Here is a 19,991-nt window from a genome sequence, read left to right as displayed (position 1 = left end):
TACATAGTGTAAAAATAAAAATGGCCTCAGGGGAATATTCCCCAGATAAGGGAAATTAACCCTTAGTCCCATACATTACCCTGCATACTGTCCAATGAATTCTAGTTAGAGGATTATGTCCCATATTTTTTTCTGCAGTAAAATGAATAATATTCTAAGTGCAAAGTCTTCAGTTCCTAGAAGACAAAAATCACTTACCTACAGTCTAGCCGTCCGGCAGGAGGACAGTTTACACGGTATGAGAGGACACATACTCCTCACAGAGACCTGTAGAAAAAAGAAAGAACAGAGTAAACCTACTCTGGCTTTCTATATAAGGGCAGCAAAATGTTAGGCACTTGTGAGGTGGGCCTTGCTGTGTTTTCCTAACTGCTTTAAAGCCACCACTACCCTACTGAAGAGATTAACATGGGAGTACGGCTAGACCCAAAAATCTTGCTTGTAGTGAAAGAAATTCAATTTCTTCAGACACCAAAACATCACCTCCTCCATTGACAGAGGCAAAGCGAATGACTGGGGATTGTAGGTAGGGGAGTGACACTTAACTTTGCTGTGGTGCTCTTTGCCTCCTCCTGCTGGCCAGGAGTGATATTCCCACTAGTAATTGATGACGTCATTGACTCTCCATATCTTAGGAAAGAAACATGCTTAAGTTTTTTTACACATAGTGATATCGCACATGGTGTGCATCTGGGCGTATTATGATTACTGTAGTTTTTCTTATATTTAGCGCTCTCAGTTACGATATATGTAGAAGCCATTATCGTCATCCAGACACACCCCATTAAACTTCTCATTGACGTGTTACAGTCTGTTACGCACATCTCTTAGCAGGTACTTTAGTAGGGAAGTCTAGTTAGAGACACACACACTAGCTGGGAATGGCGGCGTGAGATGGTGCATTTGAAATACTTTAACGGTATGTAGGATTTTATTGATGACTGTGAAAACAAAATTTATTTATAGACACGGTATCATAAAATTACTGTTGGGAATATCACTCCTGGCCAGCAGGAGGTGGCAAAGAGCACAATTTCTTGATTGATATTCCTGTTACTAACAACCTTAGGTAGGAACCCAGGCTTGGTACGCAAAACCACTGTATCAGCATGGAACACCAGATAAGGTAAGTCACATTGTAAAGCAGATAGTTCAGAAACTCTTCGAGCTGAAGAGATAGCAACTAGGAATGAAACTTTCCAAGATAAAAGCTTAATATCTATGGAATGCATGGGTTCAAACAGAACCCCCTGAAGAACACTAAGAACTAAATTTAGACTCCATGGCGGAGCAACAGGTTTAAACACAGGCTTAATTCTAACTAAAGCCTGACAAAAAGCCAGAACGTCTGGAACATCTGCCAGACGCTTGTGCAACAAAATAGACAGAGCAGATATCTGTCCCTTTAGGGAACTAGCTGATAATCCTTTCTCCAATCCCTCTTGGAGAAAAGACAAAATCCTAGGAATCCTGATTTTACTCCAGGAGAAGCCTTTGGATTCGCACCAAAAAAAGATATTTACGCCATATCTTATGATAAATCTTCCTGGTAACAGGCTTTCGAGCCTGAATCAAGGTATTTATGACCGACTCAGAAAAACCCCGCTTTGATAAAATCAAGCGTTCAATCTCCATGCAGTCAGTTGCAGAGAAATTAGATTTGGATGCTTGAATGGACCCTGAATCAGAAGGTCCTGTCTCAATGGCAGAGACCATGGTGGAAGGGATGACATGTCCACCAGGTCTGCATACCTGGCCACGCAGGCACTAAAATCACTGACGCTCTCTCCTGTTTGATTCTGGCAATCAGACGTGGAAGGAGAGGGAAAGGTGGTAACACATAAGCCAGGTTGAACGACCAGGGTACTGCTAGAGCATCTATCAGTACAGTTTGAGGATCCCTTGACCTGGAGCCGTAACGAGGAAGTTTGGCGTTCTGACGAGACGCCATCAGATCCAATTCTGGTGTGCCCCATAGCCGCACCAGCTGAGAAAACACCTCCGGATGGAGTTCCCACTCCCCCGGATGAAAAGTCTGACGACTTAGAAAATCTGCCTCCCAGTTCTCTACACCTGGGATATAGATCGCTGACAGATGGCAAGAGTGAGCCTCTGCCCATTGGATTATCCTTGAGACCTCTATCATCGCTAAGGAACTCCTTGTTCCGCCCTGATGATTGATATAAGCCACAGTCGTGATGTTGTCCGACTGAAACCTGATGAATCTGGCCGAAGCCAGCTGAGGCCATGCCTGGAGAGCATTGAATATCGCTCTTAATTCCAGAATATTTATCGGTAGGAGAGCCTTCTCCCGAGTCCACAAACCCTGAGCTTTCAGGGAATTCCAGACTGCACCCCAGAAGACTGGCATCTGTCACTATAACCCATTCTGGCCTGCAGAAACACATTCCCTGGGACAGATGATCCTGTGACAACCACCAAAGAAGAGAGTCTCTGGTCTCTTGATCCAGATTTATTTGAGGAGATAAATCCGCATAATCCCCATTCCACTGATTGAGCATGCATAGTTGCAGTGGTCTGAGATGCAAGCGAGCAAACGGAACTATGTCCATTGCCGCTACCATCAGTCCGATTACCTCCATACACTGAGCCACTGACGGCCGAGGAATGGAATGAAGAGCTCGGCAGGTGGACAAAATCATGATACCGAGTCTATCAAAGTCCCTAGAAATGAAACTCTTGTGAGGGGGGAAAGAGAATTCTTTTTTACGTTCACTTTCCACCCGTGAGACCTTAGAAAGGCCAACACTAAGTCTGTGTGAGACTTGGCTAGTTGGAAGGACGACGCTTGAATTAGAATGTCGTCTAGCTATGCCCCATGGCCTTAGAACCGCCAGAAGGGACCCTAGCACCTTTGTGAAGATTTGCGGCGCCATGGCCAACCTGAAAGGAAGAGCCACAAACTGATAATGCTTGTCCAGAAAGGCGAACCTGAGGAATTGGTGATGATCTTTGTGGATAGGAATGTGTATATACGCATCCTTTAAGTCTACGGTGGTCATATATTGACCCTCCTGGATCAATGGTAAGATATTCCGAATGGTCTCCATCTTGAAAGATGGAACTCTTAGGAATTGGTTTAGGATCTTGAGATCCAGAATTGGTCTGAAGGTTCCCTCCTTTTTGGGAACTATAAATAGATTGGAGTAGAACCCCTGCCCCTGTTCTGCTATTGGAACTGGGCAGATCACTCCCATGGTAAAAAGGTCTTCTACACAGCGTAAGAACGCCTCTCTTTTTGTCGGGTTTACAAACAATTGAGACAGATGGAACCTCCCCCTTGGAGGGGAATCCTTGAATTCTAGAAGGTTACAATTTCTACTGCCCAGGAATCCTGAACGTCTCTTGCCCAGGCCTGAGCAAAGAGAGAGAGAGTCTGCCCCTACTAGATCCGGTCTCGGATCGGGGGCTACCCTTTCATGCTGACTTAGTGGCAGCAGCAGGCTTTTTGGCCTGTTTACCCTTGTTCCAAGCCTGATTAGGTCTCCAGGTTGGCTTGGATTGAGCAAAGTTCCCCTCTTGCTTTGCAGCAGGGGAAGAGGTAGAGGAACCACTCTTGAAGTTTCGAAAGGAACGAAAATTATTTTGTTTGGTCCTAGTCTTATTTGACTTATCCTGAGGGAGGGTATGGCCCTTCCCTCCAGTAATATCTGAAATTATCTTTCAATGCAGGCCCGAATAGGGTCTTACCTTTGAAAGGGATCATCAAAAGCTTAACACCTGTTCTCTTTACTCTTCCTGCTTAGAGCCAGCAAAGAGAATGACTGGGGGTGGAGTTAAGGGGGGAGCTATATAGACAGCTCTGCTGTGGTGCTCTCTTTACTACTTCCTGTCCTTCCTGGAAGGACAATATCCCACAAGTTAGGATGAATTCGTGGACTCGGTACATCATGCAAAACAAAATTAAGCGTTCAATCTTCAAGCAGTCAGCTTCAGAGAAACTAGGTTTGGGTGAAGGAAGGGCCCTTGAAGTAGAAGGTCCTTCCTCAGTGGAAGTCTCCAAGGTGGGAGAGATGACATCTCCACCAGATCTGCATACCAGATCCTGCGGGGCCGCGCCGGTGCAATGAGGATCTTTACCACCTCCTTGCTCTAACATAGGCAAAGAGAATTACTGGGGTGGGAGGGGAGGTGATCTTTAACAGCTTTTGCTGTGGTGCTCTTTGCCGTCTCCTACTGGGCAGGAGTGATATTCCCAATAGTAAATAGATGATCCGTGGACTCATCGTGTCATTAGAAAGAAAAACAGACTCCCCCCAGGTAAGCCTAAAAACTCCCATAAACATAATTTCCAAGCAGAAACTGTTAGACTGCAGAGGGAAATACACAGACCTGACTCATGGCAAATATATACAATATACATTTAAAACTTTATAAGATAAAGTGCCAAACATAGCTGAGTGTGTCTTAAAAAAGTTATATATACTTACCAGAAGACACCCATCCACATATAGCAGATAGCAAAACCAGTACTGCAACATATCAGCAGATCTCTGTGACCGATTACAGAGAGCCTTTTAATAGATTTCCCATAAGTGAAAACATGGCGTTGTCAGGCAATACTCCCTTCACATCCTTCAGACAAACACACTACTTTGAGAGGAACTCTGCTTCAATATGCTTAGAAGCGCCTATCACAGAAGAAAATCAAGCACATCATGCTTCACCACCTCCACAAGGAGGCAACGTTTGTAAAACTAAGGTATGAGTGAGGTGGGAGGTGTATTTATAGGCATTTTGAGGTTTGGGAAACTTTGCCCCCTCCTGGTAGGAATGTATATCCCATGTCACTAGCTCATTGACTCTTGCCACTTACATGAAAGAAAAGATTATTATAAAACATTGTCTTATCCATGGACATACCACCCATCAGCTTTAGTTTAAACCAATGTGAAGCCAGAAAGGGCAGAAGGGTTGTACTGTAATGTAGTAGGGGACATCATATAAAAAGTGACAAACTGGCCTATAGCTATGTGTTTAACAATCACTTATGGTTCATAACACAATAAACTGCCAGTCCTAAAGCTGAACACACACATGCAGCCTCCTTGCTGGCTCAGAGGTAGGATAAAGTGTATTATTGGTCGCTGGATGTCTGGGGAAAAAGGCAAACAAATGGAGGTTGCACAAAATGTTTTTTTTGCTTTTATTTTAAAGGGAATTAAATTGTATTTTAATGCCCCTTTAAGTCAGTGTTTCCCAGGTGAAATAATCAGTGGATCAGTAACCATGGTTACTAACCTACCCTCACCCATCAGCAGATTATTTCACCTGTGCTCTAGTTAAGATACAATGAATATCTGGCCTGTTAAGGGTCCTGAGGACTGGAGTTGTGAAACATAGTATTGCCCAGGTTTGCTTTTTACTTTATTAAAATAACTGTCCACAAATTGTAAAACAGAATATTCTATATACAGCTCAACATAAAACCTCTAGGATTTTCACATTACAGTTTTCAAACTCTCTATGTAAACTCAACGGGTGCACATTAAGCCCAACTCACCTTGCCTGAAACCTTGGGAGATTTTGTGGAGCCCCTCGGTGACCGTCTATTGGGTGATTTGCGTATAGAAAGGTGTGAAGATTTGGTGGAGGAGGAGCTGCTTGTGCCCCGCCCCCGTGGGGAGTTTTTAGGTGTTGTGTTCTTTTTACCAAGTCCCTTTTTCAGCAGATTGTTCCCCAGTTTCTTTGGGGTATTGAGAATACTGAAGGCCATGGTGACCCGTCGACTGGCTTGTGTCTGCTGGGGAAATAAAAATGCAGGTCAATAACACGCATCAGGAGTGTATGTCTAAGCACATATTTCTGTTAATCTGATCTAGCAACCCATTCACTGTATGACTGACTTGACAGCACTGTGAGGTTAGAAGGACATAAGTCTTATACTACCATTTCTCCTGACTATAGTGTGCCTAGCTACAGAGCACAAGCCACATAAAATGATGAGTGCAATGGTAAGTTAATGAGAATATGAGAATATAAAATATAAGTACAAGTATTCTCAAATTCAAGGGATGACATTCTCTACTGGTTCTTCAGCAATCACACATGAAATCAGTCAAGAGAAAAGCCATCCCTTAAAAACCAACAGTCAAGTCCAAAATAAACTTTCATGATTCAAATAGGGCATGTCATTTTTTAAATTTCTTTATTTAAAGCCAACAATGTGTAGAAAATACAAAAATAAATGTAAGCACCACACAGGGAATAATGAGAGAATACAAAACATATACAATGTAATATAAACCGTTTACATATTCATTTAAGATATATATCTTTTCCTATTTAAGTACACATTGTTGGGAATTTTATATTTTAGATTGGAATAACGTGTAAAAAAACAAAAAGGACAACCAGGACGAACAAAAAAAAAAAAAGTCCAAGCTACCATAACCCCAGCAGAACCAGCTCAGAGTTTCTAAAAGGGTATATTAAATATATTACAATTTTTGAAAATTAGGTATCTAGCGGCCATTATGGCCATATTAGTAATTTTAGTATTGACTTGCTTGTTCCCCAAGTTAAACCAAAAGGAAGACTACATTTATTGATGACAGTCAGGCAGGAGATGTCCAATATTTTGTTAAGCCAGAATTGCAGTTTGAGCCAAAAATTTCTAATTTTTGGGCAGGTCCATATCATGTGCAGAAGGTTTGTCTAGGGGAAAGAACATTTAGGGCAAACACTGAAGCCAATATTTCCACATTTAGATCCCTTTTCTGGAGTGAAGTAAGTCATTAAGTAATTTCAAATGAGATTCGCTCCAGGAGGAGGAGAGAGTTACTTGAGAGGTTTCTTGGATTGAGAAGGTAATTTGGGATCCAGTTCTTGAATTAATAATGCAGCCCTCTTAGTACAGATCTTATCGAGATTAACCATGCCCTTATCAGAAATCTAAGTGGTATAACCAGGGGTATTTGACATGTGCACATTCTTAGCTAGGGCAAGCCAATTCTCGATAAAACCTAAAGACCAGTTCCAGCCATAATCACTTGTAAGTTTTGACGCATAGTGTCTCGCCTGCAAATATGCAAAGAAGTTTCTATGTGGAAGATTAAATTCAGTTCTAAGAGAGTCAAATGATATAACACAGTTTCTCTCCAAATCTAATATCTGATTTACATTAGAGAAACCTGCGGATTTCCATTTAAAAAAAAGTGTTGAATGGACTCCTGGTTGAAACTGAGGATTTCCCAAAAAAGGGATATATCTTGAAACACGATATTCTATGACTAGCGAGTTACAGATCCTTTTCCACGCTAAAATTGGATTATATATGGATCTCATTTTTTTATTTCAGGTGGGATAAAACTAGCTTCACAGTGGATAAGTGCCACCGGAGAGAAAGGATTATATTTTTTTCAAGGTCATTATTCGTAGCATAATCCCTAGAGAATATCCAGTCAATTACTAGGCGAGCTAAAAAAAAACTAGATTATAAGGCCTGAGATAAGGGAGGGCCAGACACCCATATCTCGTGGGAAAGAAGAGTTTCGAGAAAGATTCTAGCCCGCTTGTTTTGCCAAATAAAGAATCTCAGTGACGAATTGAAAAGAATAATATCTTTCCTCTTTAGAAGCAGGGGGATATTCTGAAAGATATAAAGCAGTTTAGGGAGGAGAATCATCTTAAATACAGCTATACGCCCAGATAAGGAAAGGTAGTTTATGCCAATTTTTAAGAATTTCTTTGAATTTATTTAAGATTGGAGTAATGTTAAGAGAATACCAAGCATCAGGATTGGAAGAAATAGTTATACCCAGGTATCAAAAGGAGTCTCAAACTACTGTGAAAACATAATTTATGTAAGAACTTACCTGATAAATTCATTTCTTTCATATTAACAAGAGTCCATGAGCTAGTGACGTATGAGATATACATTCCTACCAGGAGGGGCAAAGTTTCCCAAACCTCAAAATGCCTATAAATACACCCCTCACCACACCCACAAATCAGTTTAACGAATAGCCAAGAAGTGGGGTGATAAGAAAAAAGTGCGAAGCATATAAAATAAGGAATTGGAATAATTGTGCTTTATACAAAAAAAATCATAACCACCACAAAAAAAGGGTGGGCCTCATGGACTCTTGTTAATATGAAAGAAATGAATTTATCAGGTAAGTTCTTACATAAATTATGTTTTCTTTCATGTAATTAACAAGAGTCCATGAGCTAGTGACGTATGGGATAATGAATACCCAAGATGTGGATCTTTCCACACAAGAGTCACTAGAGAGGGAGGGATAAAATAAAGACAGCCAATTCCTGCTGAAAATAATCCACACCCAAAATAAAGTTTAATGAAAAACATAAGCAGAAGATTCAAACCGAAACCACTGCCTGAAGTACCTTTCTACCAAAAACTGCTTCAGAAGAAGAGAATACATCAAAATGGTAGAATTTAGTAAAAGTATGCAAAGAGGACCAAGTCGCTGCTTTGCAAATCTGATCAACTGAAGCTTCATTCCTAAACGCCCAGGAAGTAGAAACTGACCTAGTAGAATGAGCTGTAATCCTCTGAGGCGGAGTCTTACCCGATTTAACATAGGCAAGATGAATTAAAGATTTCAACCAGGATGCCAAAGAAATGGCAGAAGCTTTCTGGCCTTTTCTAGAACCAGAAAAGATGACAAATAGACTAGAAGTCTTTCGGAAAGATTTAGTAGCTTCAACATAATATTTCAAAGCTCTAACAACATCCAAAGAATGTAACGATTTCTCCTTAGAATTCTTAGGATTAGGACATAATGAAGGAACCACGATTTCTCTACTAATGTTGTTGGAATTCACAACCTTAGGTAAAAATTCAAAAGAAGTTCGCAACACCGCCTTATCCTGATGAAAAATCAGAAAAGGAGACTCACAAGAAAGAGCAGATAATTCAGAAACTCTTCTGGCAGAAGAGATGGCCAAAAGGAACAAAACTTTCCAAGAAAGCAATTTAATGTCCAATGAATGCATAGGTTCAAACGGAGGAGCTTGAAGAGCTCCCAGAACCAAATTCAAACTCCATGGAGGAGAAATTGACTTAATGACAGGTTTTATACGAACCAAAGCTTGTACAAAACAATGAATATCAGGAAGAATAGCAATCTTTCTGTGAAAAAGAACAGAAAGAGCAGAGATTTGTCCTTTCAAGGAACTTGCGGACAAACCCTTATCTAAACCATCCTGAAGAAATTGTAATATTCTCGGAATTCTAAAAGAATACCAAGAAAAATGATGAGTAAGACACCAAGAAATATAAGTCTTCCAGACTCTATAATATATCTCTCTAGATACAGATTTACGAGCCTGTAACATAGTATCAATCACAGAGTCAGAGAAACCTCTTTGACTAAGAATCAAGCGTTCAATCTCCATACCTTTAAATTTAAGGATTTCAGATCCGGATGGAAAAAAGGACCTTGCGACAGAAGGTCTGGTCTTAACGGAAGAGTCCATGGTTGGCAAGATGCCATCCGGACAAGATCCGCATACCAAAACCTGTGAGGCCATGCCGGAGCTATTAGCAGAACAAACGAGCATTCCCTCAGAATCTTGGAGATTACTCTTGGAAGAAGAACTAGAGGCGGAAAGATATAGGCAGGATGATACTTCCAAGGAAGTGATAATGCATCCACTGCCTCCGCCTGAGGATCCCGGGATCTGGACAGATACCTGGGAAGTTTCTTGTTTAGATGAGAGGCCATCAGATCTATCTCTGGAAGCCCCCACATTTGAACAATCTGAAGAAATACCTCTGGGTGAAGAGACCATTCGCCCGGATGCAACGTTTGGCGACTGAGATAATCCGCTTCCCAATTGTCTACACCTGGGATATGAACCGCAGAGATTAGACAGGAGCTGGATTCTGCCCAAACCAAAATTCGAGATACTTCTTTCATAGCCAGAGGACTGTGAGTCCCTCCTTGATGATTGATGTATGCCACAGTTGTGACATTGTCTGTCTGAAAACAAATGAACGATTCTCTCTTCAGAAGAGGCCAAAACTGAAGAGCTCTGAAAATTGCACGGAGTTCCAAAATATTGATCGGTAATCTCACCTCCTGAGATTCCCAAACTCCCTGTGCCGTCAGAGATCCCCACACAGCTCCCCAACCTGTGAGACTTGCATCTGTTGAAATTACAGTCCAGGTCGGAAGAACAAAAGAAGCCCCCTGAATTAAACGATGGTGATCTGTCCACCACGTTAGAGAGTGTCGAACAATCGGTTTTAAAGATATTAATTGAGATATCTTCGTGTAATCCCTGCACCATTGGTTCAGCATACAGAGCTGAAGAGGTCGCATGTGAAAACGAGCAAAGGGGATCGCGTCCGATGCAGCAGTCATAAGACCTAGAATTTCCATGCATAAGGCTACCGAAGGGAATGATTGTGACTGAAGGTTTCGACAAGCTGTAATCAATTTTAGACGTCTCTTGTCTGTTAAAGACAGAGTCATGGACACTGAATCTATCTGGAAACCCAGAAAGGTTACCCTTGTTTGAGGAATCAAAGAACTTTTTGGTAAATTGATCCTCCAACCATGATCTTGAAGAAACAACACAAGTCGATTCGTATGAGACTCTGCTAAATGTAAAGACTGAGCAAGTACCAAGATATCGTCCAAATAAGGAAATACCACAATACCCTGTTCTCTGATTACAGACAGAAGGGCACCGAGAATCTTTGTGAAAATTCTTGGAGCTGTAGCAAGGCCAAACGGTAGAGCCACAAATTGGTAATGCTTGTCTAGAAAAGAGAATCTCAGGAACTGAAAATGATCTGGATGAATCGGAATATGCAGATATGCATCCTGTAAATCTATTGTGGACATATAATTCCCTTGCTGAACAAAAGGCAATATAGTCCTTACAGTTACCATCTTGAACGTTGGTATCCTTACATAACGATTCAATAATTTGAGATCCAGAACTGGTCTGAAGGAATTCTCCTTCTTTGGTACAATGAAGAGATTTGAATAAAACCCCATCCCCTGTTCCGGAACTGGAACTGGCATAATTACTCCAGCCAACTCTAGATCTGAAACACAATTCAGAAATGCTTGAGCTTTCACTGGATTTACTGGGACACGGGAAAGAAAAAATCTCTTTGCAGGAGGTCTCATCTTGAAACCAATTCTGTACCCTTCTGAAACAATGCTCTGAATCCAAAGATTGTGAACAGAATTGATCCAAATTTCTTTGAAAAAACGTAACCTGCCCCCTACCAGCTGAACTGGAATGAGGGCCGTACCTTCATGTGAACTTAGAAGCAGGCTTTGCCTTTCTAGCAGGCTTGGATTTATTCCAGACTGGAGATGGTTTCCAAACTGAAACTGCTCCTGAGGACGAAGGATCAGGCTTTTGTTCTTTGTTGAAACGAAAGGAACGAAAACGATTGTTAGCCCTGTTTTTACCTTTAAATTTTTTATCCTGTGGTAAAAAAGTTCCTTTCCCACCAGTAACAGTTGAAATAATAGAATCCAACTGAGAACCAAATAATTTGTTTCCCTGGAAAGAAATGGAAAGTAGAGTTGATTTAGAAGCCATATCAGCATTCCAAGTCTTAAGCCATAAAGCTCTTCTGGCTAAGATAGCTAGAGACATAAACCTAACATCAACTCTAATAATATCAAAAATGGCATCACAGATAAAATTATTAGCATGCTGAAGAAGAATAATAATATCATGAGAATCACGATTTGCTACTTGTTGCGCTAGGGTTTCCAACCAAAAAGTTGAAGCTGCAGCAACATCAGCCAATGATATAGCAGGTCTAAGAAGATTACCTGAACACAGATAAGCTTTTCTTAGAAAGGATTCAATTTTTCTATCTAAAGGATCCTTAAACGAGGTACCATCTGACGTAGGAATGGTAGTACGTTTAGCAAGGGTAGAAATAGCCCCATCAACTTTAGGGATTTTGTCCCAAAATTCTAACCTGTCAGGCGGAACAGGATATAATTGCTTAAAACGTTTAGAAGGAGTAAATGAATTACCCAATTTATCCCATTCTTTTGAAATCACTGCAGAAATAGCATTAGGAACAGGAAAAACTTCTGGAATAACCGCAGGAGCTTTAAAAACCTTATCCAAACGTATAGAATTAGTATCAAGAGGACTAGAATCCTCTATTTCTAAAGCAATTAGTACTTCTTTAAGTAAAGAGCGAATAAATTCCATCTTAAATAAATATGAAGATTTATCAGCATCAATCTCTGAGATAGAATCCTCTGAACCAGAAGAGTCCAAAGAATCAGAATGATGGTGTTCATTTAAAAATTCATCTGTAGAGAGAGAAGATTTAAAAGACTTTTTACGTTTACTAGAAGGAGAAATAACAGACAAAGCCTTCTTTATGGATTCAGAAACAAAATCTCTTATGTTATCAGGAACATTCTGCACCTTAGATGTTGAGGGAACTGCAACAGGCAATGGTACATTACTAAAGGAAATATTATCTGCTTTAACAAGTTTGTCATGACAATTATTACAAACAACAGCTGGAGGAATAGCTACCAAAAATTTACAGCAGATACACTTAGCTTTGGTAGATCCAGCAGGCAGTGATTTTCCTGTAGTATCTTCTGGCTCAGATGCAACGTGAGACATCTTGCAATATGTAAGAGAAAAAACAACATATAAAGCAAAATAGATCAAATTCCTTATAAGACAGTTTCAGGAATGGGAAAGAATGCCAAATATCAAGCTTCTAGCAACCAGAAGCAAATGAAAAATGAGACTGAAATAATGTGGAGACAAAAGCGACGCCCATATTTTTTTAGCGCCAAATAAGACGCCCACATTATTTGGCGCCTAAATGCTTTTGGCGCCAAAAATGACGCCACATCCGGAACGCCGACATTTTTGGCGCAAAATAACGTCAAAAAATGACGTAACTTCCGGCGACACGTATGACGCCGGAAACGGAAAAGAATTTTTGCGCCAAAAAAGTCCGCGCCAAGAATGACGCAATAAAATGAAGCATTTTCAGCCCCCGCGAGCCTAACAGCCCACAGGGAAAAAAGTCAAATTTTTGAGGTAAGAAAAATATGATAATTCAATGCATAATCCCAAATATGAAACTGACTGTCTGAAAATAAGGAAAGTTGAACATTCTGAGTCAAGGCAAATAAATGTTTGAATACATATATTTAGAACTTTATAAATAAAGTGCCCAACCATAGCTTAGAGTGTCACAGAAAATAAGACTTACTTACCCCAGGACACTCATCTACATGTTTGTAGAAAGCCAAACCAGTACTGAAACGAGAATCAGTAGAGGTAATGGTAAATATAAGAGTATATCGTCGATCTGAAAAGGGAGGTAAGAGATGAATCTCTACGACCGATAACAGAGAACCTTATGAAATAGACCCCGTAGAAGGAGATCACTGCATTCAATAGGCAATACTCTCTTCACATCCCTCTGACATTCACTGCACGCTGAGAGGAAAACCGGGCTCCAACTTGCTGCGGAGCGCATATCAACGTAGAATCTAGCACAAACTTACTTCACCACCTCCCTTGGAGGCAAAGTTTGTAAAACTGATTTGTGGGTGTGGTGAGGGGTGTATTTATAGGCATTTTGAGGTTTGGGAAACTTTGCCCCTCCTGGTAGGAATGTATATCTCATACGTCACTAGCTCATGGACTCTTGTTAATTACATGAAAGAAAGGTACATTTATACAAGAGTCTCCCATCTGCTTAATCCAAAGGAGCTCAGATTTTGTGGTATTAACCTTGTACCCCGAGAAGGATCTAAACTGTTGTATGATTTAGAGTAGCTTGGGTATAATTGTGTGGGTATTGGCCATGTATATAAGAATATTGTCCGCATAGAGCGCGACCTTTAACTCTCCAATTGCTGCCTTACTAATATGGCAAGTGGTTCAATGGAAATATTGAAAAGAAGTGGGGAGAGGGGGCACCCCTGCCTGGTTCCTTTCTGCAATATTATATCATGAGATAAAGACCTATTGACCACCATCCTCCTAGAGGCCTTTCAATATCATTTTTCAACAAATTTGATAAAATTTCCTCTAAATCCGAACTGCTCCATAGAAAATAGAAGGTGATCATAATGAACCGAGTCAAAGGCCTTTTCCGCATCTATGGATATGATTGCCAAGTCAGAGGTACCTCCACTCCCGGCTTGATCCCAGCCATCGTCTGATTTAAGATAATCTATGGTTAGAAGGAGCTCCCTGATTTTAGCAGCAGAATTTCTGTTCTTCAAAAAAACAGCTTGGTCTGTATGAATGATAGAAGGGAGCAGAGATTGAAGTCTTTCAGCTAAAATAGAAGTTAATAATTTGTAGTCTTTGTTCAGCAGGGCAATGGGCCTATAGGACTCCTTCATGACCAGATCTTTCCCTTGTTTTAATATCAATGAGGTATAGGAAGTCGCAAAATGAGCTGTTGGCTCATTGCCCTCTATATAAATATAATTATATAAAGAAGTTAAATACGGTGCCAAGATAGGGGATAGTATTTTGTAAAATTCATTAGGTAATGCATCTGGACCAGGTGCCCTGTTATGAGGCAATTTTTTAATTGCATTATCCACTTCTGTTTCAGTTATGGAGGAGTTCAAATCTTCAAGTGAGACAGTTGTTAGTGAAGGGAAAGAGATTTTACGCCAGAAGTCCTCGCGCTCCTGGATATTTGAAATACTAAGAGAATATAAGTCACTATAATACTTAAAGAAAGCCTGCACAAGTTCCTCCGACGATCGAATATTTTGACCTTCAGCACGTAAGGAGTCTATCAACTGGGAGCCTTTATCCCGCTTAAAGTGATGGTAAATCCTAGCGTTTGGGAAACACTAGGATTTACAATCGTAACAAATAAAGGGGACTTTCATTCATGAAGTATAAAATACTTCATTCTGAAAGCCCCCTTATTTGTTAGCAGCGTCTGCTAACAAATAAAGGGGCTTTCAGAATGAAGTATTTTATACTTCATGAATGAAAGTCCCCTTTATTTGTTACAATTGTAAATCCTAGCGTTTCCTAAACGCTAGGATTTACCATCACTTTAAGAAGTTTTGCTAAGAGTTTCCCAGTCTTATTCCCATATCTATATAGTTTTGCTTGGAATCTAATATCCTTCTGCGCTGATTTATATAATAAAAACGAGTCTCTTTCCCTCAACACGGAAATGTACTTGGCCCAATTCTGTGCTGTTTTTTTCAATAAATAATGATTATAAGCATTTGAAACTGCCCTCAAAAGTTCTTTCTCCCTCCTTTTGAGTTTTTTAGTCCTCTGATACTGTATGCTAAGATTTCCCCCCTTAGGACCGCTTTTGCAGTTTCCCAAAATAGCGTGGGACGAGACGTATGTTCGTGAATAAATAATGCAAACTCACGAAGCTTGGCTTCAAGCCAGTTTTTGAATTTAAGATCAGAGGCTAGGTATGTGGGGGAAAAAAAATGATTATTTGTATGTGTCAAGTCATTAGGATGAAAATCTAAGCAGATAGATGCGTGATCCAAAATAGCTATAGGTAAAATTTGGGCTACAACTTTTGATTTACATAGTCTTTCATCCAACATGAATAGATCTATCCTTGACAGCGACTTGTTCGCTTTTGAAAGACATGTAAAATCACGAGTATCGGGAGCTTGTAGTCTCCATAGATCACAAACTTTAAGATTATTAAAGATCCGGGAGAAAAGTTTTGACTCTAAATTATCTCTCAGTTTTCTTGAAAGCAAGATTCTGTCTCAGTCTGTCCAGTGGCGCCATATTAAAATCCCCTCCCATTATTAAAAAAACCTTCTGCACAGGTCATGAGCATAGCCTGCAGGGTCTCCCAAAAAGTTAAATTAAAGACATTGGGAGCATATATGTTACATAACTTATATAAAACAATGGCAATTTTAATTTTTAGTAAAAGATATCTCTTCTCTTGATCTGAATCAACCTGCAAAATCTCATAGTTAATTCTATTTCCCAGCAGAATAGCCACCCCACCTTTTAGTCTCACACTGGGAGAAAAAAGTACTTCTTTAACCCAAGAGAACTTAAGCTTCAGAATCTCTTCAGCTTTCAGATGGTTTCATGTAAAAAAGCAATATAAGTATTAATTTTCTTAAGGTAAGATTATTGTTTTCCTTTTGACCTATGTTCCGGGAGGTAAATTTAACTCCTACTATGATAGCGATTTTTTATGGAGAAAAAAAAAAAAAGTGAAAAGGCTATACCATCTAAGCCCTCTATTACCCTGAGCTGAAGGGACGCAGCCATAGATAAAAAAACATAGAAGAGAGAAAAGAAAAAAAATTAAAAAAAAAGGAAAAAATAAATAAATAGACTGTGCCATCATTAGCCACCTTTATCCTAATTTATCTTGAAGGAAAATTCTTGCCGTAAAAACTTTATGCCTCTAGAGCAGTGTCAAAAAAATATGTATTATTGTCTAACAGTAATTTAAGTCTAGCTGGATGCAGTATGGTTGCTCGCAGGCCCTGTCGTATAAGTTTGGTACAGATTGGGGCTAATTCCCTTCTTTTTGCAGCCGTTTCGGCTGCGTAGTCCTGAAATAAGAGGATTCTAGCGTTGCCCAAGAGAATAGGTTGATGTTTACGAAAAAATTGTAAAAGGGTGACCTTGTCTTGATAATTCAGGACTTTGGCTATAATTGGTCTGGGTTTCTTATTGATTTGAATCTGGGGAGGTGGTCCTATCCTATGTGCCCTTTCAATAACTATTTTTGAATGAAGCTCCAGTAACTTTAAGAGCTGTGGAAGTGTAATTGTAAGAAATTTATTCAGATCCTCATACTGTTTCTCTTCGGGGACCCCGATCATTCTAAGACTATTTCTGCGTGCACAGTTCTCTAAATCTTCTTTATTCTGCAGTTTAATAAGAGCAGAAGTTGTGGCTTCAAGCTTGGCATTCTGACCCAGAGTAACATCTTCAAGATCAGATATTATTTGCTCTGCTTCAGAAAGCCTACCAGCAAATTGTTTAATTTCTGTAGATAATTGTGCTATATCTTGTTTGATCTCCTTTTTAAGAGTGTCAAACTTTGGTGAGAGGGCTTCAGAGATATTGAGGACTAGAGACTGAATATCAGTAATCTCCGGTGGCATCAGAGGATTACATGTAGGTGTTTGTACCTCCACGGGAGCCTCAAAAGTACTTTTATTCCTCTTGTCTCTTTGTCTAGCCGCCATGACTGTAGGTGAAGTTTTGGAGTGAGAGAGCAGTTTAAAAAAAAAAACCAATTGTGTATTTAAGGGACAGTCAAGTAAAAAACAAAACAAAAAAAAAAGCAAAAACAAAACAAAAAAAACCCTCACGATTCAAATAGGGCATGTCATTTTAAACAACTTTCCAATTTACTTTTATCATCAATTTTGCTTTGATCTCTTGGCATTCTTAGTTGAAAGCTAAACCTAGGTAGGCTCATATGCTAATTTCTTAAACCTTAAAGGCCACCCCTAATCTGAATGCATTTTAACAGTTTTTCATCACTAGAGGGTGTTAGTGCATGTGTGCCATATAGATAACATTGAACTCACGCACGTGAAGTTACCAAGGAGTCAGCACTGATTGGCTAAAATGCAAGTCTGTCAAAAGAACTGAAAAAAGGAGGCACTTTGCAGAGGCTTATATACTTGTATTATAATGGTGTTGGTTATGCAAAGCTGGGAATGGGTAATTAAGGGATTATCTATCTTTTTAAACAAAAATTCTGGTGTTGACTGTTCTTTTAAGTATGAGGAACACCTGTATGCAAGATGTTCTCTTTAAATTCTGCTTGCAAAGAAGCAAACACACAAACAGTAGGTAATTCTGTTAAACTATGCAAACATCAGATCATCATTTGCTCATAGGTACCATATACCAAAACCAAAGATGAGGCCGTAACTCTAGAGAACAAGCCAATAAAAAGGTAACTAATGTATTCCTTTATAGCTACAAAATAAGTAATGCAAGAATTAGGAATTGGCCTTCTACTTTCTAGAATATAATGCTTTTTAAAAGGTTTCTAGAACCCAATGAAAAAGAGAAAGAAGCAGGGGTTGGCCTGGTGAATAAGTAAAGATGTCCTCTAGATTCCTGTCCTACTGAATATTTTGAAGGACCTAGAGGATGAGGGGGACAGAAGAAAAAAGAGACAGGCCCAGGAACACTCCTGTTGTATGGTAAATATTTCTAATGCATTTACCTCTTGGGATAGAATCTGACTTGCAGGCAACTTGACCTGACTGATCAGATACAGTCAGATCTATTACTGACACTCCCAGTCTCTGCATTAGGTGATGGAAAAAAACAGAACATTTTGTTGAGACCCATTAATCGTGTGGTACCAGTTGGCTACTGAGATAGTCTGGCAATTGCTTGTCTCCAGAAGTTAAAAATAGGACAGAGATATTTAATGTAAAAATGTATTGTTATGCATCATGTAACAGCTTTGCAAAATACTTTCATTATTTTCCCCTTTTCACGTAATTCAGCTCTAAAAATTGACGGTATATTTCTCAGAACTTCAAATGGACCCTTATGATTTCTCACTGCTAAAACTGTACATAACTTTACCTAATTAGCTTTAGCCAATAGCAGCAAAACAATGTACTTTACTCCATAATCATGGCCATGGGTAACCTCATTGTCTGGACTAAAGCCAATAGTGTCCCCTCCAAATAATGCAAAAGGCGGTGAAGTTTGGCTACAGAAAAACAATTGTTAAAATAAATTAAGATCCTTTTTTTCTGCATCATTAAGACTTGGTGGATATATTGTCCCTCAGCAACACAAAAACCGTTTATGATCTCTTTACCATGCTGTGATATCCAGGATATGCAGAATCTGCTTGGTTTGCTGTAAGCACCTTCCTGATGTCAGACACCGCAAATGTACTGCTTGTAAAAACAAAACGTTCACAGCCATATGCTGAAGGGCCAGATTCATTATCTTCACTTCTCAAAAAAGGTTGTGAAGCCGATTACCAGGAAAATTAAAGGGAAACGTCTAAAAACCGATTCAGAAAGAGCATGCCACCCGCTTTAAGACATTTTCCAATTTACTTCCACTATAACATTTTGCACAGTCTTTTATATTCAAAAGATCCTACTGAGCATGTGCACAAGCTCAAAGGGTATACGTATACTAATCTGATTGGCTGATGTCTGTCACATGATACAGGGATCGGAAAATGGGAGACTAAATTTGTCAGAAAAAAAATATATCTGCTTATTTGCAATTAAGAGTAGGTGTAAAATCACTGTCTTTATTATACACTTGATAATTGTGCAACTCTACTGCATTGAGTGGTCCTTTAAATAGAATTATCTAATAACTGCTGATACTGATGAAAAAAAATCAGGAAAGAAGTCCCAAACATAGACCTCCTACTGGCTTTGGCCTCAAGTTTAACTGGGTCAAAAACAAGTGAAGAAGTTTTAACCATTAATAAGAATAGAAAAAAAAAGGGAAGGGTTAAATCACCTACAATTTCTGGCATATATTAGAGCAGAAGTGCAACTCAATATCCGTGTAAACACATATTAGGATTTGTACCTATGTTCTAATATAGAGTTTCTCAACCATAGTCCTCTAGTACCACCCAACAGGCCAGGGTTTCATTATAGCTGAACAAGCGCACAGGTGAAGTAATCAGCTGATGGGTGAGAGCAGGTTAGCAACCATAGTTACTGATCAGCTGATTACTTGACCTGTGCACTGATTCAGGTATAATAAAAACCTGGCCTGTTGGGGGTACTCAAGGGCAACTGTTGAAAAACGCTGTTCTAATATATCCAGAGCCAGAACTATCTGAATGCCACCAACTAAAAGTAAACAAAAAAACAAACAAAAATATATATAACATAATTTATGTAAGAACTTACCTGATAAATTCATTTCTTTCATATTAGCAAGAGTCCATGAGCTAGTGACGTATGGGATATACATTCCTACCAGGAGGGGCAAAGTTTCCCAAACCTCAAAATGCCTATAAATACACCCCT

At 39.6% G+C, this 19,991-nt stretch overlaps 1 protein-coding gene across 1 annotated transcript in view; it reads right to left on the bottom strand.

Annotated features, from left to right (window-relative positions):
- Positions 1-19,991, bottom strand: part of NUMA1 (nuclear mitotic apparatus protein 1) — a gene marked incomplete in the record, with an annotated part of 309,504 nt that overhangs the window by 32,562 nt on the left and 256,951 nt on the right. Inside the window, 1 exon segment of the mRNA XM_053708792.1 lies at positions 5,525-5,764. Coding sequence (XP_053564767.1) covers positions 5,525-5,764 — 240 coding nt within the window.

The sequence above is a fragment of the Bombina bombina genome, chromosome 3 (assembly GCF_027579735.1).
Source record: "Bombina bombina isolate aBomBom1 chromosome 3, aBomBom1.pri, whole genome shotgun sequence".
In the NCBI taxonomy this organism is placed as follows: domain Eukaryota; kingdom Metazoa; phylum Chordata; class Amphibia; order Anura; family Bombinatoridae; genus Bombina; species Bombina bombina.
The sequence above is the reverse complement of the archived record's forward strand: the minus strand, read 5'-3'. Positions and strand labels throughout refer to the sequence as shown.